The 27,906-nt window shown below is 39.4% G+C and overlaps 4 protein-coding genes across 4 annotated transcripts; all 4 read left to right on the plus strand.

Moving 5' to 3' along the window:
• The first annotated feature begins 897 nt into the window (after window positions 1-897).
• LOC126790905 (U-box domain-containing protein 21-like) lies at window positions 898-2,493 on the plus strand. The gene has a single exon (XM_050517277.1). The coding sequence runs from the start codon at window positions 985-987 to the stop codon at window positions 2,326-2,328; it is 1,344 nt and encodes a 447-aa protein (XP_050373234.1). The 5' UTR covers window positions 898-984; the 3' UTR covers window positions 2,329-2,493.
• Window positions 2,494-4,293: 1,800 nt separating this feature from the next.
• LOC126792912 (THO complex subunit 2) lies at window positions 4,294-19,132 on the plus strand. Its single transcript, XM_050519425.1, has 32 exons — window positions 4,294-4,575; window positions 4,662-4,787; window positions 5,268-5,309; window positions 5,551-5,610; window positions 5,720-5,782; window positions 6,073-6,153; window positions 6,277-6,345; window positions 6,425-6,472; window positions 6,580-6,648; window positions 6,732-6,865; window positions 7,369-7,444; window positions 7,578-7,771; window positions 7,922-8,002; window positions 8,222-8,432; window positions 8,528-8,770; window positions 8,857-8,937; window positions 9,061-9,180; window positions 9,275-9,334; window positions 9,907-10,034; window positions 12,519-12,615; window positions 12,707-12,835; window positions 13,009-13,112; window positions 13,293-13,473; window positions 13,566-13,747; window positions 13,989-14,595; window positions 14,728-14,832; window positions 15,198-15,353; window positions 15,439-15,519; window positions 15,676-16,137; window positions 16,576-17,619; window positions 18,207-18,535; window positions 18,828-19,132. Exons 1-32 carry the CDS (start codon window positions 4,441-4,443, stop codon window positions 18,892-18,894), a joined length of 5,565 nt encoding a protein of 1,854 aa, XP_050375382.1. The 5' UTR covers window positions 4,294-4,440; the 3' UTR covers window positions 18,895-19,132.
• Window positions 19,133-20,061: 929 nt separating this feature from the next.
• Window positions 20,062-21,387, plus strand: LOC126791886 (uncharacterized). Its single transcript, XM_050518383.1, has 3 exons — window positions 20,062-20,471; window positions 20,612-20,836; window positions 20,925-21,387. The coding sequence occupies exons 1-3, from the start codon at window positions 20,067-20,069 to the stop codon at window positions 21,066-21,068; spliced, it is 774 nt and encodes a 257-aa protein (XP_050374340.1). The 5' UTR covers window positions 20,062-20,066; the 3' UTR covers window positions 21,069-21,387.
• A 3,808-nt stretch (window positions 21,388-25,195) lies between these two features.
• Window positions 25,196-26,693, plus strand: LOC126791710 (probable clathrin assembly protein At4g32285). The gene has a single exon (XM_050518172.1). It carries the CDS (start codon window positions 25,239-25,241, stop codon window positions 26,622-26,624), a length of 1,386 nt encoding a protein of 461 aa, XP_050374129.1. The 5' UTR covers window positions 25,196-25,238; the 3' UTR covers window positions 26,625-26,693.
• Window positions 26,694-27,906: the final 1,213 nt, after the last annotated feature.

Genomic DNA, 27,906 nt, shown 5'->3' on the forward strand with positions numbered 1-27,906 from the left:
TCCATCGCTCAACTTAATGAAGCACTGTGCATGTCTCTCCGGCGTTCCCACTTTGGGCCGATGCGTAGCTGAAAATTCCGGTTTTATGTGGCTGCAAATTCCGGTATGGTTGCTGCAAATTGATGTCACGATGTCATCCACTCTCTAACACTGTATATCGCAATGCTCATGATTGAGTAGCCGGCTTTCTCCATGGCCTCAGTATATGGAAGGAGTCCAAACACCTTATCAAACAAGTTAACGTACGTGTGTAATTCCAACGAGCTAATTAAAACACCCTTCATTTCATTCCATCGAAAGTCATGCCTGACGAACGATCTGTATTGTTGTAGACGTGGCCAAGAATTTGCGTATGAAGAAGTTTTCAAGGTTTGTTGATTTCACTACATATTTCATAATGTTCATGTATGCTGGTGATGCCGGGTGCGTTACTTCCACTATATTCACAAATTCTAAGACCCAGTCCAAGTCCAGCACGCACATCATCCTACGCGTACATTGTATAATCCTTGTCTACGACGTCGTTAGTTAGTTGTGTAGACGTCTAGTTCATAACGTACCCCTAATTAAAAATTCAAAATCTATGATAAATTTATGATTATCCAGACCCTCCATGCATGGATGCCAATGCTCTAAGCAAAGAGTCGGTCAGTCCACCGACCTTTCCATCCGTTGACGGCCTTTGGCGTCAAAACTTTGATTCTTGATCAATTCCAAACAAAACGTACTGCTCCAGTGCTCCCCACTAGCTTTGACGGTGTTTCGTTTACCATTTCAAACATTCAACGGTCAATTATTCAAAACCCTTTTTATATGTTTTCAAACTTCAACCGCGTACATATCATAAAAGCTCAAGCAACTCGACCGATATATATAAGTATATAACCCAACCTCATTCAACTCAAAACAAACACAAACACAAACACAAACCTCCGACTTTCGTTGTTGTACTTTGAACTTCAATCTAAGACCAGATCGAGTAATATGACTTTGTCATGGAGAAGGCTGAGACCCGGCCGTCACGCCACGAAACATTCACGGCATGGCGAGGCCGGAGGGGACATTGAACTGACGATACCGAGCCACTTCCGGTGCCCCATCTCGTTGGACTTGATGACAGATCCGGTCACGTTGTCTACCGGGATCACATACGATCGGCAGAGCATTGAGAAATGGATCGAAGCGGGAAATGTGACGTGTCCTACTACAAACCAGGTACTCACAACTCCTGAACCGATCCCGAACCACACCATCAGGAAAATGATACAAGACTGGTGCGTGGAGAAAAAGTCCTTTGGGGTTGAGCGTATTCCCACCCCTCGGATTCCGGTGAGTTCCATGGAAGTATCCGAGATTCTGTCTAGCATTACGTCGTCGGTGGAAAAGAAGGACCGAGTCGGCTGCACAGAGCTGGTGCAGAAGCTCAAGGCGCTGACTAAAGAAAGCGAACGCAACAAGCGGTGCATTGTCGCTAACAGAGCTGCGAGTACATTAGCGGCCGCGTTTGGTGCTTTTTCAACGGCGGGTTCTTTTCATGAGAACGTCGGCGTTTTAGAGGAAATCTTGTCCGCTTTGACTTTGATTTTCCCGCTTGATATGGAGGCCAACGAATATCTTGGATCTACGGATTCGTTGAATGGCATGGTGAGGTTTCTTGACAGCGGAGATTTGTCACAGAGAAGGAACGCAGTCTTGGTTCTAAAAGAGGCTCTTTCATTTGATAAGCAAAAGACTAGTTCTTTGGAAGAGATTGAAGGAGCTATGGAAGCCCTAGTGAAGATGATCAAGGAGCCCATTTGCGCTACTTCCACCAAAGCCTCATTGGTCATCATTTACCACATGCTTAATTCCACATCGTCTAGCTCAAGAGAAAACGTAAAAGAAAGATATTTGCAGATGGGATTGGTCTCCATGCTATCGGAATTAGTTGTAGATGCTGAGAGGAGCATTTGTGAAAAGGCATTGGGGGTTCTCGATGCGATATGTGGAAGCAAGCAAGGGAGGGAAGTTGCCCGCCACAATGCCCTGACCATGCCGGTCGTTGTTAAGAAGATGCTTAGGGTTTCGGATTTAGCTACTGAGTTTGCAGTGTCCATTCTATGGAAGCTGTGCAAGAAGGACAAGAGGGAAGACGACGACGAGGAATGTCTTGTACTGGAGGTGCTTCAAGTGGGTGCTTTTCAGAAGCTGTTGTTGCTGTTGCAAGTTGGGTGCCCGGAGAGGACTAAAGAGAAGGCGACCGAGTTGTTGAGGGTGTTGAATCTTCATAGAGCGAGGTCGGAGTGCATTGAGTCCATGGATTTTAAGGAGCTCAAGAGGCCTTTTTAATTCAACTCGATCAAACTAACATTTTGATCAAATTAAGTTTTGATAGAGCTCATGCGGGTTTTTATATTGTACCCTTTTCTCACAGTTACCAATACTGTACAAAAAACACGTACAGAACGTAATTTACATATACGTATATGCATGATTGATGACTATATTTGGCTCTTGAGTTTGTGTTGAATAATTGGTATTGCTGTGTTCTACAATAATTTACATGTTAATTTGAGACTTTGTACTCAAAGCTTTAGGGATGTAAGGTTGTACGTAGTTGGATATCCTACTCATACTGCATGTAAACTACAAGTCATATATGCATGAAGTGTTGAAGTTATACAGCTATTAGTTCCAAATTCCTTCTTTTAATCAGCTTAATTTCACTGCCAAAAAAAAAATCAGCTTAATCTATGATAGCAATTGGCAACCCAGTCTTGATGGAATAATGCTGGGTTTGGTCAGCAAGCTTCTAGGAGCCTGAATTGACTGATCCTTCCTTAAAGACAAACCAAATCACGTACACTATATAGCTAGCCCATAACATCTAAGTGATCTAACATATAGAAGATCGATATATTTGCTTATTTTCTGTCTTCAACTTGTCTCCATCTCGTAAGACTCATTATAGCAGTCAAATCGCACATTTTGTTCGGGGCTACCCTATCTCTTTGTGTGATATTATAAAGTGCGATAATGAGCCACCAAGGTTGATCGATATGCATATGCTGGCCATGCTAGTGTTGTTTTAACTCCGATCGATCCCTGGCTTTCCACTGTTTTGGCTAGCTTTACTTTCGGCACATTTTGTTTGTGTATGCGGTAGCTAGTGCTCGAGGACAATAAGTTGTAAAACAACATTGGCCGATCCTTTATTTCAGTTGTAGCAAGCCCTAAGCATGCATGAAGATGTGTTAATTTTTGGACTACTTGATATCGCTTGTCATCGATCTCTTGCTTTCCTAAAGTATATATAACTAGACTATCTAGAAGACTGTCTAGCTAGTAACCAGTAAATACAAGAACTTGAAATCGGAGACTTTCTAGATTAAGTAGCAAACAGACTCGCTTTTAATTTGTATATAGACTTTTAGGTTTTTTTTTTTTCGATCAGAACCACAGCCAATTCAGTAGACTTTTCTAGCTTCATATCTTCCCATTTATTAAACAGCTCAATTTTCATAACCACATAATATTTGTCTTCTAGCCAACATTCTCTTGACTCACTACTCTAGAAACGATTCACAGATCGCCATTTTCTAGAAATTTTTCTAGACAATAGTCAAATATTCAAAACCTGCATAAGAGAATTAGAGAAAGAACAACATCCTAAAAACAGAGACCGAAAGGAGCGAACAAAACAAAATATATTCTCGAACGAAACTTAGAAATGAGTTCATTTTATGTTCAACGTTCAAACCATACATTCATATCACAACATGATTATTCCGTTAAACCAAATTCATGCTTATACCACTCATACAACACGATTCATATTACTCTTGTCTATCAAATTATTTCATGTTTTCATCATCCTAATTGAAAATTAAACAGTTAAAAGAAAACCCGCCAATTCTCGGTAGGTTACTGCATCGTAGTATCTCGTAATACTTATGCATCTTTTTTTTTTCTTTTCTTGTAGGGGTATAACAGTTGCCCTCAAGCCTTGATCAGTAATGCAACTTCAAAATTACCTAAACTTCCAATTTCCAAATACAATAAGCAATTAGGAGAGCTTCTCCGCCATAACTCGGCAGTCCGACGGCTCGAAAGTATAATCATCTCCCAAAAAGCGATGTATTTCCTGGGAAACCAAAAAAAAAAAATACAATAAGCAACGAGAGACCACAAACCATACGTGGGCTTTATATCTGGGCTCGTATTAAATAGACCCGAAACAAACCCGAAATGGAAGGCCCATATTTATAAACCACAGAGCCAGAGAAGCGGAGAAGAAAACCACACTGCAAAAAAGGCATCTCCGTCGATTCTCCCTCCTTCGTTTTCTAGATCACCCTGAAAACCCTAAATTTTCACATGACAAACCCTGAAATTACGACATTGCCACTCCCCAACTCCTCTCTCTGATTCCCCTCCGCCGCCCTCCTCCACTCTCCGACCATGTCTCTCCCGCCCGTAGAGCGCGCGCACATCAAAGAGGACCACCTCCGTGAATGGAAGGCCGGAAACCCTAGCTTCAAGCTCCCGGATCCCGTCCCGATGCTCCGCTTCCTCTACGAGCTCTGCTCCACCATGGTGAGCTTCTTCGCTCTTTTTTTTTTTCCGATGAGATGTGTACGGAGGAGCTTGTTTGGATTGAGATATTTGAATTGTGACGTCAGGTTCGCGGTGAACTGCCGGTTCAGAAGTGCAGAGCGGCTTTGGACTCGGCGGAGTTCTCCGAGAAGGTTTCGGAGCTAGAGGTGGCTTCAAGCTTGGCTGATATTGTTACTCAAATGTCTCAGGATGTGAGTTGTGTAATTAGGTTTTGATGCTTGCAATTTGTTAAGCACATTTCGTTATCGATGAGGTGTGATGTTGGATATAGAAGGTTTTGATGTTAGTGATAAGGATCATGATGCATTAGATTCAGTTGCTTTAATCAAGTTTATGATAACGAGTAATGTTAATCGAAGCGTGGCGATTGCATGTTCTAATGAAGCTACGAGGAAGTAAAATGTTAAGCTGCTTTAATCAAATTTATGATAATGAGTCATGTTAATGAGAGCGTGGCGATTGTATGCTTTACAGAGTTTACTAGAAGTAGAATGGTCATAAGATTTCGTTAAAAATACTTTTAAGCTTGAGTACGGTTGAATGCGGTGCCTTTGGACATGCATTTGACATAGATTATATGTTTTGAGCTAGTATTTGATTATCAGTAACCTGCTATTGTTGTTTTCTGTTTCCCTATTCTTACTGACACGTAGATGTTCATTTATTTGCAGCTTACCATGCCTGGAGAGCATCGAGCCCGTCTCACAAAACTGGTTAGTTGTCAGATTTAAAAGTCACTAGAAATGGGGCCATAAACTTAGTCACTGGTGTTCAGTGTCCTCTTGCTACTTAGTAGAAGGAAACATTCTTATCCTTTTTCTATAATTGACATTGCCCAGTAAAGAACGGAAATTCTGTTCCATTTGTCCACACTGCCCATTCTTCTTCTATTTTTGACTTGGTGTGGTTTGTTTTACCTGGCTATTTACTGTTTAGTGGGTTTCTCTTTTACAGGTCAAATGGTTGGTGGAATCTTCTTTGGTTCCATTACGGCTTTTTCAGGAGCGCTGTGAGGTAGATACTGATCCTTGTCTTAAAGAATTTGATGGTGGTTATCTGGTTTGCTCTTTCTTTTGTTCATGAACAAAACAGAACTCATGTATGTACTCTATATAAATTGCAGGAAGAATTTTTGTGGGAGGCTGAAATGATCAAGATAAAGGCTCAAGAACTGAAGAGTAAAGAGGTAAGAAAGTCGTTAGTTTGTAGCTATTTGCTCATTCATTTGGTAGTGACCTTGCCTAAAATACCATATCCTAGAATTTTTATTATTGAGAAATTTAGCTAGTGAAAAACGACCTTGATTGGAATAGGGCAATCTAAATGATCCAATTTGTTATCGATGTGTCAAGTGTGAGCGTGACTGGTATAGGTAATCTAAGTGAAATAGTTTGTTAAAGCAAAGCAAGTAAAAAGGATTATCTAGATGGAGTAAGCGGATATACTAGCAGAACTGATGAGGGCTTTTAAATTCAGGTTAGAGTGAATACCCGTCTTCTATATCAGCAAACAAAGTTTAATCTCCTTCGAGAAGAGAGCGAGGGATATGCCAAGCTGGTACGTTTGCTATTATCATTTGAAGTTTTCTCATTGTGCTGCATTTATGGGAATACATCTTTCATGGTGTTGGGATATTTGAGAAATTTCATGTTGTGTAATCACTACCTTTTGCACTAGCAGGTTACACTTCTTTGCCAAAATTCAGAAAGTTCATCGCACAATGCTGGAGCTACAATAGGCATTATAAAGGTATCGGGTTTGTTTCTTTTTTCCCCTCCATCATTGATAATCCTTATATATGTCTCATTTTTCTGATTGATCCATGCAGTCATTAATCGGACATTTTGATTTGGACCCAAATCATGTTTTTGATATCGTAAGTCTTGATACATTATAATTTATATCTTGCAATTTTTATAACTACCTTTTTGGACTTAAATGATGTTTGATTCACTATTTCTCTACAATACTTTGTTTGATTAGGTTTTGGAGTGTTTTGAACTTCTGCCAGACAACAATGTCTTTTTGGAGTTGATACCAATATTTCCAAAGGTGGCAGAAATTATGTTGTTTAAGTTTAGGTTGGATGGTTTATATGATGACTTTTAGTTGACTCATAACATCTTATTTTGCAGTCTCATGCTTCACAAATCCTTGGTTTCAAATTTCAACATTACCAGCGTATGGAAGTAAATGACCTTGTACCATTTGGACTCTATAAGCTTACAGCTTTGCTGGTGAAGGAGAATTTTATTGATCTTGATAGCATGTGAGTATCCCCTTAATGAGCATGTTCTTTGATAGGAAACTTTTTTTGCTTCACAATTTCACAAATTATTCTTGTACGACTCCTGTTTGTAATTGTTTAGAGGCAATGCCAATGCCAGCTATGTGGGACAGTTTGTGGTAGCCACAACTTGGTTATGAAGAAGTTTGCCCTGTACTGGGCTAAAACTTTCCCTTATTTTATTGATAGTGGATTCTACACTAGACTAAAAGTCTCTGTCAGTAACAGTTTCTATTAAGAGTATTCAGTTATTGATAGTTGAGCCTAATACTTTTACATAATTGAGATTATCTTAATTGGTGAAAACTACATGGAGTTAGAGGAGTATTAAGAATGTTAAAGTATTGCTGCTCTTGAATTAGTTTTTATATTTATGTTTGATATTTTGCATAACTGTGGCGAGTTGTTTGTGTCTTTATGTGGTCAGCAACAATGGTCACTGTGTTCTAGGTCTTCTTATGTTTATTAGTTTATGCTTCTAACAGATGTGCTCATTTACTCCCGAAGGACGATGAGGCGTTTGAGCATTATAGTGCTTTCTCATCCAAGCAGCTTGATGAGGTATATTTTAAAAGTGTATTTAATGGCTGAAAACTTTGTTACTTGATTTCTCATATTTTCTTTTGTCTATTTATATGCTCCGAAAACTCTAGCTTATATTGTAAATTTTACCTGGCTATGTTAATATTTTTAGGCTAATAAAATTGGTAAAATAAATCTCGCTGCTACTGGGAAGGATTTGATGGAAGATGAGAAACAAGGAGATGTGACTATAGATCTCTTTGCATCATTAGACATGGATTCAGAGGCAGTAGGAGAACGATCTACAGAGTTTGAAAATAATCAGACTTTGGGCTTGCTTACTGGTTTTCTTTCTGTAGATGACTGGTATGCTTCTATGTACACACTTTTTTGGCTCGCATTTCCATATAATTGAATTCTGGATTGAGTTTTTTAAACTGAAGTTCTCCTTTCATTAATATCTTTTATTTGGTGTTGATTATATTGGTCTGAACTGATTACATGTTTGCATCTCAGGTATCATGCACACATACTATTTGAACGTCTTTCACCTCTAAATCCTGTTGAACATATCCAAATATGTAATAGCTTGTTCAGGTACTTCTTCTACTATTCTTTTGTCTTAATGTGATTTTTTATTTTTATCTTTATTTGTCCATCATGCTTTTGTACACGTCCATGTATAAAGAACAATATCACCCATGTATAATAGGTGCGTGATATCTTTGAATGCATTGAAAACTTATTAGTATGCTTGTCAGGGTATGCTTTTACTTTTGTTTTCCCCTCTAATTTGTTCTGAAAACCTGTGACCAGGCTCATTGAAAAATCCATCTCTTGTGCATACAACATGGTTCACCAAGCACGTCTCAATAACTTGGGGACCTCCTCAGGAACCAGTGTTGGTGTCATGACTACAGAAAACGCATCAGCTAGTGGTTCTGTTATAGAACTACAAAAAGAACTTTTTCAGATGCTTGCTATTGTTGGGCCTTACCTTTATCGTGATACTTTGCTGCTACAGAAGGTGCGTTACTTTTATCTGATATTATGGAATCTTTTTCTCTTTTTATTTTATCTTCAGAAGAAATTAAGGACAGTTTCTCCTGTTTCCTGGATTAGGTTTGCAGAGTATTAAGAGGTTATTACTTGTCTGCACCCGAGCTTGGAAGGATGGGTGGCGTAGCTGTTTCTGCAAGTAATCCTGGTTTGCCCCTTAAGGAAGCTAGGTCACCCCGTCAATTAGCAATGTTAAGGGTAGAGGAAGCCTTCCGCACATGTCTACTTCCATCTTTACAGTTAATACCTGCAAATCCAGCTGTTGGAATGGAAATTTGGGAAGTGATGAGTCTACTTCCATATGAGGTTGGTGTTTATCAGTGATATATGATTCTTCAATTCAAACATGTATTTTCTCACAGTAGTCTTACTATATGAATCTTGTTCGTTAGGTGAGGTATCGTTTATATGGTGAATGGGAAAAAGAAGATGAACGAATTCCTATGGTTTTAGCTGCAAGGCAAACAGCCAAGGTATTAAACTATACTTTTCTCAAGTCTCAAACTTCTTTACCGTATCTGTCTTTTCCTTCCTTCCATCTTTTATTTTGTAAAAGCATCATTGTGTTATATCTTTTTTTTGTCCTTGCATTATAGTTGGACACTAGAAGGATTTTGAAGCGGCTTGCAAAAGAAAATTTAAAGCAGCAGGGTCGGATGGTTGCAAAATTAGCTCATGCAAATCCAATGACTGTACTCCGAACAATTGTTCATCAGGTCAATTATTTAAAAATGATCTCATATTTTGTTCTCAGCCTTTTAGTCCTCTAGTTTATGTGTTCAAACAATTAATGGGTTGGTACCACTGCAGATTGAGGCATACAAAGATATGATAACTCCTGTTGTGGATGCATTTAAGTATTTGACTCAGGTGTGGATTTTCATTTTGTTGTCAGTTACATTTTCCCCTTCTCTCCTTGAGTACTCTGCTAGAAGCTGGTAAAAAAAAATTATATTGAACACGTGTTTTTTTTTTTACTCAGAGTTTTGCTTCAAATAATAAATTGCTTGAAGTTTTTCAGAAGATTCTTTATGAGGTGGAATGAGTGGGTCTAAGATTAGAATATGTTTAGGAACCAACTAACCTTTAAGTTACTTATCTGGAAAGACACTGAGCGACCATCCCTTGGTAACTTTGGAGCTTCAGACTGGTGAAGATACTTATCCCTTGTTAACTTTGGAACTGGTCTGTTTTGTGTAAGACATAGAGAAGAAAATATCTCTAGAAGTTCAAAACAGAAGCACCTAGTATAATCAGAAGTTTCTTTCAAATGGGATCTTTATGTACTTGTGTTGTACTTTTATTTCATTGGATAATATGTGTGGTTTCTTCTTTGTAGAAGGGCCGTCATTCTATTGTATAGGTTGTTTTAAACCTATTGATCTTTCTTTATAGGATGTTGTTTTAAACTTAATTATCTTTTGCTATTTTTTTTTGTTCAGCTTGAATATGATGTGCTGGAATATGTTGTGATTGAGCGTCTGGCGCAAGGAGGGCGCGATAAGCTAAAAGATGATGGGCTTAACTTGTCAGACTGGCTCCAATCTTTGGCTTCATTTTGGGGTCACTTGTATGCTCCTTTCTTGTCATCTATGCTGTGTGTGTGTGTGTGTGTGTATTGCCATCCCCCATTATATGTTTAGAAACAATGTGATATGTCATCAGCTTTTTTGTTTCTTGTTGAATGAAATGTAGGGATTTTGTTTACATCATGCTTGTCATATGCTTTGAACCTCATTTGAACATTTATGAGTTTCGTACAAATGATGTACTTGTCTTTTTGTATTCATTCTTTTTCTTTTCCCAACTTTTTCCAACAGATTTGTACGAATGAGCTACATTGCACATAGTTGTCTATTTTTGTTCAAGATTTTTTCCAACCGTTTTCTAGCATTGATACGACTTTAACTAGAGTAAAATTTTAACATACATACCGTTCTGTAGAATCTAGATATATTCTTGGATACTTCACTTCAGTTTCCGGGTTGCAGATTAGCCTGGCCAAATGGCCTTTTGACTGGAGCGGGGGAGGGATGAATATACATTGGAGACCTTGTGTTCTCTATTTGAAAGTTGAGATCAGTTCCAGCAGCTGGCCGAGGTTCAGGGTACCATGAGATTCACATTAGTGACTTGTGACGGATTGGCATCATGCTGATATCGTAATTAATGAAATAGAAAAAGGGATGGTCAGATTGTTGAGGTGATGTTAAACTTCGGTACCTCTGACCTCTTTTCAGGTAGTTGGATGTTAGAGGAGTACTAAGGCTCATTATAGCTTGTTGGGAAGGTTCTAAGCTTTTTGGGCTGAATAAAAGATATTGGAGGGATGCCACTGACATTTTTGTGTCATTTATATGGATTTTTAGATATTCCAATAGTTGCGTGGAGAAGGTGATACTGTGATAGAGCGTACTTTAGTTCTATGTGATCAAGCCACCAGTTCTGAGTAATAGATAACTCTCAGTTGGTATTTATGAAATATTTAGGGCAGGCAGAACGTTGAAGCTCAGAATCCTCTAGTCTTGCCTCTTTGTAGGCTAGAGGAGCGTTAAACAGGGTAGGAAGGAGAAGGATAGCATTTTCAGAATGAGAATAAGGATGTTTGGGTACTTGTCAAATGGAAGATTACTAGATTAGAAGCAACACGAAGAAAATCAACTCTGCTCTTTATGATGAGATGTATGATTAATTTGACAGAGTTTGGTTGTGTGTTTTGACCAATGTTTAAAAGACACCCTGAACAGCTAATTCTCTGTTCTCTATCTAATTTTTAAAGTCGATGAATCGGCTTTGTTGTTCGATTTTCTCGCTGGCCTCCTGGAAAGATTACTGTTTGGTGGGTCGCTGAAGTTGGAATGGGCGTTTGTTATGGGTTCAAGATTTTGATTGACATTCTCATTCTACTTCATGGAGCTTTCTGTATTGCTTCCTAATTGTTTGAAGAACTGTTAAGTGGGGTGCTGAAGGCTTTTAATTGATGGTTTCTTGTCTCCTCTGATGACTCTGGAAATCCCTGAGACTATTTTGGCTCAGTTAGTTTCTGTTTGTATCTCTATTACTAGATGTTCAAAGGCTGCTTGAAGAAGAAGAGGTGCAATCTGCTGGACCCGCTTTACTGGTTGATTGTATCTTCATCGGTTTGCTTAACGTCAGAGCACTAGTAGTTGAGGATATTGTATGCTCAGTATACAATTTACATGGGGTGGTATATATTGTCTTTTCTACTGATAAATAAAAGAAACTGCTGCACATTGTGAGGCACCAAAGAGCAGTTGATGTGGAACTTTCATAAACTGATGAAGGAATGATAAGAAGTTCAGCAGCATTGTCAGCGGCATTGTTTTAGACTAGAGTTTCTGGGCTTTTCATTTGTACATAAATGGGGAAATTACTTATCACCAGATGTGGCTGATGCATAAATGGGGAGGTTTTTCTTTTTCTTATTTTTTAGTTCTTTTTAATTTCTTTCTATCGAATCATGACATATAAGGCCAATTGTTATAGTGTTCCAAGAGATGGCTTTTAGTATTCCATTTCGATGCCACTATTAAAGGATAATAAATATAAAAAAAATTTAGGGTGTTGTGATTTCCTTACCTTTTCTTTTGGTTTGCATTCGTAGTTAAACGACTTTTCCTTTTGACAATTTGAAATCCTGGAAGCTGAGAGTTACACTAATGAGTCATATATGTTTGTCTGTTTGGGACTAATTGTCTATTAATCCATCTTTACAAGCATACAGTTCTACTCATTTCCTGTGTGTTTTATAATAAAATTTATTTCTTTAAGGTTTTGTTTTGTTTATTTATTTGCATCATATACTCTTGATGGCTTCCTTTTAGCTAGATGGTAAGTTTTGTATCAAACAGTCTAATGATGCACACCTGAATTGTTGTAATATCCTTGTTTTACCTAAGTTCTACTCCTTTCCTGAAGCTCTACGGATATAGTTGTAATATCCTTGTTTTATCTTTAATCCTTGAAATGTCAGTTTGGAATGTGTGCTTTCAGACTTAAGAATTCTGACCACCTGAATTTTCATTTTCTTTAGGTGTAAAAAATACCCATCTATGGAATTGAGAGGCCTTCACCAGTACCTTGTCAATCAGTTGAAAAAGGGCCAAGGAATTGAGCTCGTTGTTCTTCAGGTAGTTTGAGGTTCACTGTGTATACCAGTTGTGTCTCAAGATTACTTTTCAAACATTGCAATGTTGAATCGATATTTTCTGATTATATCAGGAGCTTATTCAGCAAATGGCAAATGTCCATCACACCGAGGACCTTACTGAAGATCAGCTAGATGCGATGGCTGGGGGTGAGACTCTCCGTCATCATACCACTGGGTTTGGTGCTACCCGACATAACAAGGTGCCTTGTTATGTTTAATTTATAAGATGTAGATTTGAAGTGCTATTAATTGTTTGATTTGTTTCAGGTCTTTGAAGTATTGGCAGTCTTTATTGCTTATGAAAACATGTTATGGTTTTTTTCCCTTACCTAAATGGGAAAGATGTTAATGATGGTTTCAAATTTGTTGACAGCAATTAATCAAGTCCATGAACAGGCTAAGGGACTCGCTGCTTCCAAAAGATGAAACTAAGCTGGCAATCCCCCTTTTATTACTTCTTGCTCAGCATCGTTCTTTGTAAGCCATTGAGCTAGATTTATTTAGTAACTATTTCTTGTTTAGCATATGACAATCTTGCATAAAAATAACATCCTGATGAAGCATCTCTCTTCTCACCTAGTTATGATGTTCTTTATGCACAAGGGAATGCAAGTCAAGTGAGTCAGACACCTGATTAGATTATCTTGCTCTTTGTAGGGTCATAATAGATGCAGATGCACCTTATATTAAGATGGTTAGCGAGCAGTTTGATAGATGTCATGGAGCACTCCTTCAGTATGTGGAATTTCTTAGCAGTGCCATGCCATCAGCATCAGCTTATGCTCAGCTGATCCCTTCACTTGATGATCTAGTCCACAAATACCACCTTGATCCTGAGGTTCCTCTCTCCCTCTCTCTCTCTCTCTCCAGAAATTTTTCTGTCTGATTCACTGTTCTTACACTTATCTTAGTACTGTTTCTATGACATAGGTTGCTTTCTTGATTTATCGCCCAGTAATGAGGCTGTTCAAGAGTTCCACGAGTTATGATGTTTTCTGGCCTCTAGACAATGATGATGCTCAAAGTGTTACATCTGCAAATTCAGAGTCCGAAGCTGTACAGAACTCTGGCAACGTGGTTCTGGATCTCGGGTCTACATCGAACCCTATAACGTATATATCCCAAAGAATACTTTTTCACCTTTTTGACTTGTTGCGTTTTGGGTGATTTTGAGTGAATCTAGCAGCTTTTGCATTATGTATATATATTATAGCAATAGTTGGCATGAAATGGTTTTTTATTGAGTTGAGATGACAGTTTAATTCTTTTACTCGTACATTGAAAAATAATGCTCTCGTACTATTTTATAATTAACTTTATTTCCCTTTGCTATATGTATTTGATTTTAATCAGGTGGTTGGATCTTCTTGACACTGCTAAAAGCATGTTGCCTGCAAGAGCCTGGAATAGTTTGTCCCCTGATCTTTATGCTACATTTTGGGGGCTCACACTTTATGATCTTTATGTCCCAAGAAATTGCTATGAATCTGAAGTTGTGAGACAGCAAGCCTCTATAAAAGTTCTGGAAGAGCAGACTGATAATTCGATTTCTGCAATAAATAAAAGGAAGAAGGAGAAGGAAAGAATTCAAGAAACCATAGATAGGCTGACTAGTGAACTTCGTAAGCATGAGGAACATGTTGCATCTGTTCGTAAACGGTTATCGCGTGAGAAGGACAAATGGTTGAGTTCATGTCTTGATACTTTAAAGATCAACATGGAATTCCTTCAGCGTTGTATATTTCCTCGTTGTACTTTCAGCATGCCAGATGCTGTCTATTGTGCCATGTTTGTGCACACTCTTCATTCCCTGGGAACACCATTTTTTAACACAGTCAACCACATGGATGTCCTTATCTGTAGAACCTTACAGCCTATGATATGCTGTTGCACTGAATCTGAAGTTGGTAGACTGGGGAAGTTTCTTTGTGAGACCTTGAAGGTTGCTTACTATTGGAAGGTGATAATTTACTATTTCTATTCAACCGCACTATTCTTACAAGTTATGTGTCATAAGAATGTTCTTTTGCTAGTACTTCAAACTCGCATATTCTTTTCCCAAAATTTTAATTGGATCATGCTTCTTCAACAGAGTGATGAATCTATTTATGAGCGCGATTGTGGAAACATGCCAGGCTTTGCTGTCTATTATAGATTTCCAGATAGCCAGCGGGTTCGATATGGCCAGTTTGTCAAGGTGAGTTCATGGGCATTTCTTTATATATGGTTAATTTACAGTAAGCTTGCAATACCAATCACTTATGTAAATTGCTAACCAAGGTCGGTACATTTGGTCAGTTCACTTCAATGATCTTTTTAGCAGCAGCTTATTATAATCATAAAAAAATTGCCCATGAATTCTCCCAGATGAGCTGGCATATCCAATCCTATGCTCCTTTTTCCTATTTTAGTTTTTGTTTTCTCTGCTTCAACCCATTTGAATGCCATCATTTTTTTAATGGTCTTATAACAACAATTATTGCATTTTATCTCTGTATGACCCAATGAAGTCCGTCCTTGCATTTTTTTCTCTAATATGTTGGTGGTTTAAATTTCTTATAGGTGCACTGGAAATGGAGTCAAAGGATCACTAGATTGTTGGGTCAGTGTCTGGAATCTACGGAGTACATGGAAATTCGAAATGCTCTCATAATCTTATCAAGAATTTCTAGTGTTTTCCCGGTTACTAAAAAGAGTGGGATTAACCTCGAAAGACGGGTATGAACTGTTTCAAGTAACTATATCTGTAGGTTTCAATTGCAGTGGCATCATTGTGTTTATGTTATTGCCTCTATACTTGCAGGTGTCCAAGATCAAAGGTGATGGGAGAGAGGACCTTAAGGTGTTGGCAACAAGTGTTGGTGCTTCTTTGGCTGCTAGAAAGGTTCGTACTTTAAGCTTAACATAGGGAATGAGGAGAAGAACCCATTTACCAGCAAATAAACCTTGAGTTTGGGGCTTGCTGGCGTGTAGCCATCGGGTTTTTAGTCCCTACCTTCAATTTCAGCTTTTATTAATAACTTGGTCAAATACTTTACAGCCTTCATTGGTTTCGGATGAAGAATTTTGCATGGGCTACGTTGAACTGAAGTCTACAACATCTTCGAAGCCTTCATCCAGTAATCTAGGAGCAATACAGAGTGCTCCTGCCACTAACAATTCTCCAACTGAACCTGTTGGTGGAAGAGCAGGAACCCTTGTCTCCCAACACTCGGAATCAATCATTTCAACCAGAGACCACGTGTCAAAAGCTAAACCTGCAGATGGGAGGTTGGAAAGGGTAGAAAGTATCTCAAATGCAAAATCTGATCAAGGGCATTTAAAACATAAAGGTGTCTCATTGGTGAATGGTTCAGATGCTCATGCATCTGTACCATCAGGTATTTTACAATCTGGAACGTCAAGGCCTATTGAAAATCAAGTGCAAGTGAACGAAATCTCAAACCGGACACTGGATGAAAATATGGGAAAACCTGCCGCAAAGAACACTTCAGAATCTGAGGTATTATTATTGGGAGAAACAAATCACTGTTAATTTTCTATGTTTGAATACTTCATTGCACTTGAGCTATTGCAGTATTGTTTAGGCAGCACTTGTGAGACCTCATGATCATGCTTATTTACAATGAAGATTCTAGTGCTATCACTTTCTCTTCTCCAATGCATTTCCACCCTTACATTGATCTTTACCGTTTGAGTTTTCAAAGAATAGTTTGTAGAATTTATTTATTTTCTTGGAGCCTTTAGGGTTTGTAACTTTTCATTGCTAAAACAGAGTTAAATGTCTATTTTGCTTGTGGTTGATAGATTGGTTTTGCATCCTTCTCCCACTCTGAGCATTTCATTTAAGTTTGATGAAATAACTTAAGGTGGGTTTCATTATTATATGACGTCATTGAAAAGTTGTGTTTTTTAAAAATTTATTTTTCTCTACTGACAGTCGAGGGGCCAAGCGAAACGGTCTGTTCCTGCTGGGGCTAAGCCATTGAAACAAGACCTTGCAAAGGACGAAAGTAGATCTGGAAAAGCAGCTGGGTCTACGGTTATAACAGTAAATGGTGGCACGGTATCATCTTCGGGCAAAGGCCCAGCTACGGTAGGTATTGAATCAAAAGTGGAGGGTGGATCTGCAAAGATATCCAGTACAAGGATTAAGGAGGAAGGTGCTGAGGTTTCTGACACGGCAAGGCCCCCTTCCTCTCGATTCATTCACTCTCCTAGACATGATAGTTCTGCTAGCCTCTCTAAGTCTGGTGATAAACTTCAGAAAAGAAACAGCCCCGCAGAAGAAACGGATAGACAAAGTAAACGCCGAAAAGGGGAGGCTGAAACGAGAGATTTTGAGGGTGAAGCTCGACTGTCTGATCGAGAGAGGTCCACTGATGCTAGACTGTTGGATGTTGACAAATCAGGAACTGATGATAGAGGTGGTCATAAGACCACTGAAAAGGCCTCAGATCGGTCTAAAGATAAAGGAAGTGAAAGACATGATAAAGATCACAGGGAAAGATCGGATCGTCCTGATAAGTCACGTGGAGATGATTTTGTCGAGAGATCCAGAGATAGGTCAATGGAGAGACATGGAAGGGATCATTCAGCTGAAAAATTGCAAGAGAGGGGTTCAGATAGGAGTCTTGATAGATTGCCTGACAAATCTAAGGATGAGAAAGGTAAAGGGCGTCACAGTGATATATCCGCTGAAAAATCTCATGTTGATGATCGATATCATGGGCAGAGCTTACCTCCACCACCACCCTTACCTCCTCACATTGTTCCTCAATCTGTGAGTTCTGGAAGAAGAGACGAAGATTCAGATAGAAGGACTGCCGCTACAAGGCATACTCAAAGGCTTTCTCCGAGACATGATGAGAAGGAACGTAGAAGATCTGAAGAAAATTCCTCCATTTCTCAAGACGATTCGAAACGTAGAAGAGAAGATGATTTTCGAGAGAGAAAGCGTGATGATCGTGAGGGTATCTCAAAGGTATGTATTGGTACTAGTTTTTAAGTTGTTCTGTGCCATTATCTATTATTTTTTGTATTGTTTATCATACATTATATTGACAGTGGTGTCTTAAACCAATAAACTTCAGCAATGTCTTGGTCATGATAAGTAATATTTGGTAATGGTCGATTGCTCGTATAGCAAATATATTCAGGGGAAAATGCTACCCTCTGTTTTCTTGGGTTTGTTTGTTTTAAATTTATACCTCTTGTACTTGATTGTCAGTTTGACATTTAATTAATGATGGGCCATCAATGAGACCATGACACTAAAAAGATCTCCTCACAGCCATTTTCATCTTATCCTTCTAATTTCAACACATAGAAACCTGCTGTTACAAAAGCTGCTGCTGTTTATTTAATTTTTGGTCCAAGTACTGGGTATCTAGCAACGTGATAGGCCACGGACTGGTCTTATAGTTTATCTTATTTTTTTTTCAATTTTAGATACTTTGGGACTCACTTTCGTAACTTCATCATGATGGTCCTTGAGTTTCTTTAAATTGCAAGTTTTGGTCTGATTTGCTGCTTAGAGTTTAAGGAACTCACTGCTTCTATTATATGTAGGTGGAGGAGAGGGATAGGGACAGGGAAAGGGGGCGGGAGAGAGAGAAAGAAAGGGAGAAAACCAACCTTTTGAAGGAAGATCCAGAGACAATAGCAGCTTCAAAGAGGCGGAAACTTAAACGAGAACATCTGCCTTCTGGGGAAGCTGGTGAGTACTCACCAGTTCATCCTCCCCCTCCCCTCTCTATTAACTTGTCCCAGCCATATGATGGAAGAGATAGAGAACGGAAAGGACCCATTGTCACTCGCGCAGGTTACATGGAAGAACCAAGTCTAAGGATTCACAGTAAAGAAGTATCCAACAAGATGACTCGCCGTGATACAGACCCGTATCCTTAAAAGCTACTTTTAGGTTTATTTTCTGTCTTGTCTTAATCTATAAATTGTTTGCTCGCATGTGCATTCCTGGAATATACAGTTGGTTAGGGATTTGATTTTTGTGTTCTGTTTGTCATGTATCATGTCGAAGTAGAGTTCAATGATTATCCCATCCCCTTAAGAGTGCTGAATGAAATCCATTTTCACATCTAGGTTGAGATTTGTCATGGGTATTGCTGTGTGCATAGGTTTATATGTTGCAAGTCAGTGCAATTGTGTTGTCAGTCCTTAACCATGTTGCAGAATGTACGACTGGGACGAAGATAAAAGGCCAAGAGGTGAACAGAAACGAAGGCATAGGAAGAACTAAAGATTTCTAGAATGCTGCCAAGATGTAAACTATGCATCCATAATATTTATCTAGTGTTCCCGGTTTTGTAACTGATGTTATACAAGAAATAAGAATGTATTCATGCTAAATAGCGTTGATTTGTGCAATCCCATAATTGGGTAGTGGTAGATGCTCATTCTTATTTTCAGTGTACAACTGTAAATTTCCAATTGTAAAGTCAAGTAAAAATTTTGCTGGTGCTGAGCCTGTCGTATCATTCTTTCTTCAGCTTATTGATTCCACGAGTCTGTCAAACATCGACAGTTTATATAAATTTCCAATGCCTTCTGTAAGTTGAAGTTAGGGGTTCTTCTGGATACAGAGTATTCCAAAATTTACCAGTTTTACTTTTGCAAGAACATCGAGTAGAGGAAAAACAACGTTCAGAGTTGTTGAGAATCCCTCCATAGTTCTTCAGTCAGTCTTGATTCGAACCTGATTGAGCCTATGACAATGTCAAATCCAATCTCAATCAAGGGGTACAACCAAATGTTCCTACCTACTATAGAATGTTCGGCAAGACGGCAATTCGAGGACAACAAGCACATGCCTGACCTTGGAATCCTACTTCTTCCGACTAAAGCGACCGTCCGTCCAGGTGAGCTTTATTTCAAAGCACCGGCAAGGTGCAGTGTCTTCGTTCCTTTTATCTTTGTTGTCACTACCAACATGAACCCAAGAAGTTCGTCACTTTTCGGTTCATATAGGTTTAGACGAAGCTCTTGTTTTCAATAAGCACACAAATTCTATTTAGATGAAGCTTACCGTGTACAAGGCTCGAGTGCTTATCATCTGTAGCTTCTGCCCTTTATTTCCTTTCTTAATTAAGTTATAATGCACATCCCGGATGAAGTGCTCGGGTCTTTCAAGTTTCAAAGCATACAGAAAAAGAAGAACACTGATAGCTAAAACCGTTATTGTAGGTTAAATTGGCGCCAAAATTCCGTTACAAACGGTTTTAACAAACCGCCCCAGTGGTCTTGTCTAAATATACTGAAGCTACATAGCAGAGTAGAGCCTCAACCCCATTCAATCAATTCGTCTCTCTCTCTCTCTCTCTCTCTCTCTCTCTCTCTCTCTCTCTCTCTCTCTCTCTCTTTTAATCTTTGATTTGTTATCCAATTAAAATCAAAACAAGAAGAAGAATCTTCATGGCTGATTTCTCATCGGACTTCTCCATGCTCCGCCTCGACTCCTCCTTCTCCTCCTCCCTCAAGCGCCCCTCTCCGCCGCACTCCCACCAGCCCAACCCCAAGAAAGAGAAGCTCTCTCCTCCTCTCCCATCTGGCTTTTCCAAGATTACCCCTCTCCCTCCTCTCCCCAAATCGGGCCGCTCCGAAACCCACAACCCGCTCCTCCGCCGCTGCATTTCCAACCTCGATTCTCACTCTCCCCACACCGACGCCGTCGCTTCCCCGCCGTCCGTGGTCTCCACGCTCCCGCCCCACCCCACCCACCACCGCGCCGTCTCCGAGCCCACCTTCTCTCCCGCCGCCAAGTCCGCCTCCCGCACCTCCTCCAGCTCCGGCGACGACGACGACTCCCCCAGTACTAAGGTAAAGATCGAATCTTTATTATATTCCCAATTCAAAAATTGAATCTTTATGATATCCCCTGTTCAAAGTTGAATCTTGATGATTTTTGATAATGGTGGTTGTTGGAAATTGATGGGTTTTTGGGGAAATCGAAATTGCAGAGGAAGCTCAAGAGGATCAAGGATCGGTTCAGAGAGATGACGCTGTGGTTTGAGCAAGTCATGCTTGAAGATGTTGATGACGACGATGATGACGCCATTCAGGTGGATCAGGAGAAAGCACCAGAGACTCTACAAGAAGAACAAGAGCAGGAGGTGCAGGTTATCAACAATGCTGAACCCTCTGATGAGAATGTTCAAGGTCTTGTAATCACTGCTGTCACCGAGGTACTACCAAGATTTCGAATATTTGTATAAAATGTGAATTACGATTCTACTGCTTGGTTATTGTTTTAATTTGGTGATTTAATTACAGGAGGATTGTGATCAGAAAAGGTTTGAGGAATCGGTGAGCGTGGAGAAGGTTGGGGAGTGCATAGTGATCCATTTCAGCTGCCACTGTGGGGTTCCTTATCAGTTTCTTCTTGCTGGAGGAAATTGCTACTACAAGCTCATGTAGTAGCACTCTCTGTGTACGTTTGTGTAGATTTTAGTACTGACCTGACTATGAGGACAATCTGGCTTTTTAGTTCATACTGTTTGTTGAATTGATATGAGGATATAACTCTTTGCATAGGGGATTCTTTTCAGAAGGATTCTTCTGTCTTTGTTTATGCTCATATTAGATAAAGTGCTATTCAAATGGTTTCTGGGGGTGCCATAGCTGATAGAAATGCTTTGTTGCAAGTATTCTAGACAACGAGTGACTTGTAAGGATTCATGTCAAGGGCAACAAAGCAATGTAACTGCAACTCTTCAATGCTATAAACAATGTCTAGTTGTGACTTTTGTTTCTGATACCTCGAATACGATGAAATTGCATTAATGTAGTTGCTGGATTGGTCTTTTTGTGCTGTGATTTACTGTTTCAGGTGGTTTCTCATTTAAGATTTCAGGCTAAATTCATAAACGGTTACGAAGAATTATTTTTTCCAAGTTAAGCAAAGCATTACACCCGGGGCTACTAACATTTCCAAGATCTTCTCAACTGAGAAGAATATTTTTTTTCATAACTAAACTTCATAAACCGTTAAGAACAATTTCTCAAATATTGTTGAACTAGTAACCTAATCTGTAGTTTGGTCATAAGAAATCCTTTCAGAGTTATCTTTCTTGTAGGGGATACAACTCATACAAGAAACAAATAAACTCCAATGAAATAGGGATACATGATAGACACCGGAAATATCTCAAACCCATCCCTAAATCTTCCAACACACGTCGAGTCTTTGGCTCCATCTCTCTCAAAAAGTCTCGTCTTCTTCTACTGGAGTCCTCTTCCTTCTTTGACTTTCGGTAGCCTCGATCTGTCATTTAGATAATGGCCGGCGGCGGGCCGGGAAATTAGAAGAATGACAAGCAACGCTATTTTCCAAGCAAGTATAGATGACCAGTTGGGGGGAGGCCAGAGAATTACTAGAAGGCGATAACAATTACTACTAAGACGATCATAGATTTTCAGACCATTTAGTGCGTTAGCGCAAAATTAACCCAAAAAATATTTGAAGCAATATCAAATTTCTTACAGCTAGCTTTTCTGGAGCTTGTTAAAAGAAAATGGAATGTGACTAGGAGATTAGATATGTTGATGCCAAATTATTAATGATGGATTACTGCGCGCGCTTGGCTTGTATGGGATGATGATTGGGATCCTAACTGTCACTTTGGATAAATGTCTACAAGACGTACGTAAAAACATAAGTAAATATTAGTACTCATTGCTACATCGTCTCCCACTCTCCCGATATCATCACCGCAAATTTTGCTCAATCACGATTCGCTTTGTGCCAAACCACCGTTAGTTTATTACCACATTTTCACCGGTGTATCTTGCATGCACGGCCGTGAACATACACGGCCATGTGCATTGCACGGGATGGAAAAAAAATGATGGCATTAAATTTTTCGTCGTTAACCACGGTCAAGGAAAAAAAATACAAAACACGGTTATTTAATATTTTAGTGTACACTAATCTGCTCACCATATCATTCAAATTCACACACCCTCGATCTCGTCCCTACGATTATTATCATCCTCTTGCTTCCTTGGGGAACTACTTGAGCAATGTTGGCAGAGCACTTGTTGGCTTCCCGACTCTGACGATTCCTCTTCTTCTCCTCTCCCTCTTGAAAACCCGAAGACCAAAAATCATTGAAAGGTTTCAATCCCTGGCGTTTGTTTTGTATTGATTCCAAATTGGAGGTTGGGCTTAGTATCAATTTTTTGATACTAGATTCACAATTCTAACTATTTACCACAACATAAAACTTTGGACGAAAAATAGGGCACATAAATTTGTTTAGTAACTTTTGAAACATAAATTTGGTGATTATCAAGTTTTCTTAGAGTTTGTCAATATTCAGGTCAAACTAGGAATCTTGGCCAATCTTAAAGTCAACCCTTGACGTTCTTAGTCAAATTAGAAGAAGGACAATACAACTATTTGGAAATCGTTATATTATGTTTTTCTTTGGCATCTAGTTAACGACCAATCGTTACGATAAAAATTCATGAAGTCCGCGAAAAGGAAAACATTATATTTTCAAAAAATTGCAAAAAAACGGATCCCATTACTTATCTATTTTAATTTATTCATTTTAAGTTATAACAAGTTCACTTTGCAAGAATTCCTAAGAAACTTAAATAATCAAATCAAAACAAATAGAATAGTGGTGTATAGAAGTAGTATATTTTTGTTGTTTTTCTTTTTATCCTTCTCAAATCCCTATAAAGAAATTGATTTAATATGAAAGTTTCTCCTAAAGAAAATGATCAGTAGTGCTCACAATCCGCATTTGGCTTTCCAAAGACAGCGATTCTTGGCATGATGTTTACACATCTATGTCTTGTACTTTGCTGGATTCACATTCCCGACCGCTTGTAACACTCCCTGCACCCGTTGAGGCAACTCCTCCTCCTCCTCCAGTGTTTCCTACACAAAAATGATAACAAAGCAAGTCAAAAAAGAAGTCATTAAAACCCAAACACAAATAGTTAACTCTATACACTTGTGCATTTATTAGTCTTATATATATAACATGATTTGTAACTAAAATAAACATAATATATTGTCATTCTTTCATAACAAATATATATATATATATATATATATCAAAACTATACAATTAATCCAAAATCACTTTGCATAACATAGATTCATAAATATCAAAATACTGGCTAATCTTGAAATAAATAAATAAACAAGAACAATGTTTGAACTAACTTTAAGCTTCAAAATCATCATCATCATCAATTAGAATATCATCATTCAAAGTAGCACCACTATCACAATTACCTCTAACACCTCCAAACTATCTCAAAACCCTAAAAATACCTCATTAAAAAATTGTCTATTCATAAAAATAAAAAAAATTAAGGCGTTGGCCTTTCACGCCTCAAAACACGCCTAGTTACTGCTTGAACACCTTTGGCCCTGGGCCTAGGCAACCAAGGCTAAGCCCATTTTGCTTGCGCCTTGCATCAACGATTCTCTCAGTTGCAATACCTCCCTTCGCCGGTGCATCATCAATATCTCCCTCCACCGGTGAGTCAACAATATCTCCCTCCTTCCCTCCCTCCCTCTGCCGTCTCAGCCCTAGGTGAGTCAGCAATTCCCCCGGCAAATCATGTTAACAATCTTGTTCATCAAAACATCTTTTCAAATTATGTCCTTGTTGTTCAAATGTTCATCAAAACCATCTCTTTTCAAATCATGTTAACAATCTTGTTCATCAAAACATTTTTTTCAAACCATGTTGTTGTTGTTGTTCTTAGTAGACATGATATCTTGATTTTGGAGCACCACTGTTTTCTCCAAATCTTTCTCAAAAGCCAACAATTGAGATTGAAACTCTTCCATAGAGAACAATTTGTCCCTGGCTCTAAATCCTCTAATAACCACTTTGATGTTGTTATACTCATGAGGTAGACCTTCAAGCGCTAATACAATAATATCTCATCACTATAGTTCACGCCTACAGAAGCCAGTTCATCTCTGATACATTTGAGACCGAAGATACATGTCAGTAAAACCAACATTTTTCTTTAAAGTATGTAGATTGGTCTTCGATCAGTTTCATGGCATCTGAGCTTGAAGTAGCCGAATGTTTATTCCTGTCTCAACCAACCCTCCCTTATACTTTTGCTTCCAACCAAATAGGATAATGTCTCATCTGATATAGTAGCACATATAAAACTTAACACAGCTTTATCATTTTTTGGTTCATTCCTGAATTCCCTTCCGAGAGCAGCTAGAGTATTTATAGTTATTACAACAACCAATGAAATAAAAAAGAAAAAGCCACATCAGCAACATATCTTTGACTTCTGTTGACTTGCATACTCTGTCCTCATAGCAATTAGTAGCCTTCTTAAAATTAAATTGATTGGCACTAGCTAGCCTCCTTCTTGTTGACTGATTCATCAATGTTTCTTGTAGTTACAGTCTTTGTGCAGTTGTAGCTGGCTTCGATCTTATCAAAGCCACTACGTTGTCATTGTATACACATAAAGCAACTACGAAACTCATCCAACTTCATTTGCCTCAAGTCAACACATCAGACCAATTCTACTACTTCTCTCTTCTTCTTCTTCTTCTTCTTCTTCTTCTTCTGCCTCTGTCTCTCGAAAATGCAGAGGCGATTCCGGCAAGCATTCACCGCTCTAAGAGAGCATACATCCGTGAGCTATGCAAAGATCGCCACGGTTGGAGGGTTCTGCAACGTCGAGCTCATCGTCATAAAAGCAACGGCTCCGGATGACTTGCCTTTGCCGGAAAAGTACATTCAAGAGCTCTTGAAAATCTTCTCCATCTCTGCAGCCACCCTGAGAGACTTCTCACTCAGCTTCTGCCGCCGCTTCGGGAAGACCCGCTGCTGGAGAGTTGCACTCAAGTGCTTGATCCTCCTCCATCGTCTGCTCCGTGCCGTCCCTGAAGACAGTGCGTTTCGGACTGAGCTCCTTTGTACACGCTCTATTGGGTTGATGTCTCTTAACAACTGTCGCTTCCGTGATGATTCCTCCTCGGCTTCAGCAGACTATACGGCTTTCATCAGATCATATGCTCAGCTCCTCGACGAAGTTCTTCATTGCTTTTGCTTGGACAACAAGGCTCCCCCAGAACCACTACAACAACATCAAGAGGAAGGAGAAGAAGGAGATGATGAAGATGAACGAGAGGAAGAAGATGATGAACCACAATTTCAGAGCTTATCAGCTAAAATGGAAGAAATTAGTCGAATGCTTGAAATGCTGCCGCAGCTACAAAGCCTTATTGATCGAGTCATGGACTGCCGGCCAACAGGGCCAGCAGCTAAAAGCTTTTTGGTTCAAGTGGCCATGAAACTTCTAATTCGAGACAGCTTTGTGTGTTATACAATCTTTAGGAAGGAAATTGTTATGGTTCTTGATAGCCTCTTTCAGATGCCTTATCGAAATTGCATATCCGCTTTTGGGATTTACAAGAAGGCAGCAGTGCAAGCAACTGAGCTTTGTGAATTCTACGACTGGTGTAGGGCAATGGGAATTTGTGGTGCATATGAGTATCCATTTATCGATCGAATCCCGCATATTCAAATCCATGCTCTGGAGAACTTCCTCCATGGAATGTGGCAGTTGACGGATCAGTCTTCTTCCACTCCGACCTCATCGTTAACCTCTTCATTTAAATGCTCCAGTGAAACCTTGACGGAAGATGAAACTCACGGAAGCATTCTTGTTAGTACAAAATGGGAAAAGCCATTGATTCAGTTCGGTGGGGATCATGAGGACGTGAAGCCCTTAATTGGGTTTGGGAAAGAGGAAGCCGAGAAGATGTTGATTCAGTTTGAAGAAGTCGATGAGAGCTGGGAGACCATTCTTGAAGCTTCCATCAATGTGTCACCTTCTTATCAACAAAACAATATGTTGTGCTTGTACAATCCGAACGTCATCAACCCTTTCTATAAATCGAGCATGACAAGGCAAGATTACCATGGATTGGTCACTGCCAACAACACCGTTCCTTCTTTAATCTAGCTTAGCTGAAAAATGCAGTATGTGAGTATATCAATCTTATACTCATGGCATGGAGAAGTTAAGGAATAAATCAGCCATTGAGAGCTACAATTAAATTAGATCATGTTAGGAATTACATTGAATTACTATTTACTTTATTTTTTTCCCAATTGAGGTGTATAGGCCCTCGTACTTTTTGTGTGATTATTCAGAAGGAACACCGAACATGATCAAACAGATTGCATATAAACATATGGCGCCTTACCGTGTTGCATATGTTAAACAACGACAAACGTGGCTCGTGGACCAACTGTACCGATACTGTCTCAACTTAGCCACCTCACAGGTGTTGGGTTTTAATCACAAAAGGCCTCGGTACAATTAGTTATTATCCACCCACTTATAAGCTTTATTTTCTTTGTCACTTCTTAGATGTAGGATCTCTCCTCTCCAACACGCCCCCTCACGTGCAACCTAATTTTTAGGTCTGCACGTGACAGATTAACATCCCACATACTGGGATGAAAGAAACTAAGGTCCAGTAACCAACGACACTTAGTGGCCATCCAATCGGAAATCCTCCGATGGCATGACAAAGTGGCACCCAACTCGGGCCCACGAAAAATTGGAGGCGCAACTAGAGAGGGACCCGCTCTGATACCATGTTAAACAGCGACAAGCGTGGCTTGTGGACCAACTGTACCGATACTGTCTCAACTTAGCCACCTCACAGGTGTTGGGTTTTAATCACAAAAGGCCTCGGTACAGTTGGTCCACGAGCCACGCTTGTCGCTGTTTAACATGGTATCAGAGCGGGTCCCTCTCCAGTTGCGCCTCCAATCTTTCGTGGGCCCGAGTTGGGTGCCACTTTGTCATGCCATCGGAGGATTTCCGATTGGATGACCACTAAGTGTCGTTGGTTACTGGACCTTAGTTTCTTTCATCCCAGTATGTGGGATGTTAATCTGTCACGTGCAGACCTAAAAATTAGGTTGCACGTGAAGGGGCGTGTTGGAGATGAGAGATCCCACATCTAAGAAGTGACAAAGAAAATAAAGCTTATAAATGGGTGAATAAACCAATTGTACCGAGGCCTTTTGTGATTAAAACTCAACACCTGTGAGGTGGTAAGTTGGGACAGTATCGGTACAGTTGGTCCACGAGCCACGCTTGTCGCTGTTTAACATGGTATCAGAGCGGGTCTCTCTCCAGTTGCGCTTCCAATCTTTCGTGGGCCCGAGCTGAATGACACTTTGTTATAAACTAATATGCATATATAGGTGCTTTTTTCATCGATGTAGAT

This window comes from Argentina anserina, chromosome 4 (assembly GCF_933775445.1).
Source record: "Argentina anserina chromosome 4, drPotAnse1.1, whole genome shotgun sequence".
Taxonomy (NCBI): Eukaryota; Viridiplantae; Streptophyta; class Magnoliopsida; order Rosales; family Rosaceae; genus Argentina; species Argentina anserina.

Excerpts from the sequence above, each read along its gene's own strand:
- LOC126790905 (XM_050517277.1), top strand. The coding sequence starts at position 985 with ATGACTTTGTCATGGAGAAGGCTGAGACCCGGCCGTCACGCCACGAAA.
- LOC126792912 (XM_050519425.1), top strand. The coding sequence starts at position 4,441 with ATGTCTCTCCCGCCCGTAGAGCGCGCGCACATCAAAGAGGACCACCTC. Across the intron at positions 5,611-5,719 it reads TTTTTCAGGAGCGCTGTGAG|GAAGAATTTTTGTGGGAGGC; the intron begins GTAGATACTGAT and ends TATAAATTGCAG. Across the intron at positions 15,520-15,675 it reads CTTCTTTGGCTGCTAGAAAG|CCTTCATTGGTTTCGGATGA; the intron begins GTTCGTACTTTA and ends AATACTTTACAG.
- LOC126791886 (XM_050518383.1), top strand. The coding sequence starts at position 20,067 with ATGGCTGATTTCTCATCGGACTTCTCCATGCTCCGCCTCGACTCCTCC. Across the intron at positions 20,472-20,611 it reads ACGACTCCCCCAGTACTAAG|AGGAAGCTCAAGAGGATCAA; the intron begins GTAAAGATCGAA and ends TCGAAATTGCAG. Across the intron at positions 20,837-20,924 it reads TAATCACTGCTGTCACCGAG|GAGGATTGTGATCAGAAAAG; the intron begins GTACTACCAAGA and ends ATTTAATTACAG.
- LOC126791710 (XM_050518172.1), top strand. The coding sequence starts at position 25,239 with ATGCAGAGGCGATTCCGGCAAGCATTCACCGCTCTAAGAGAGCATACA.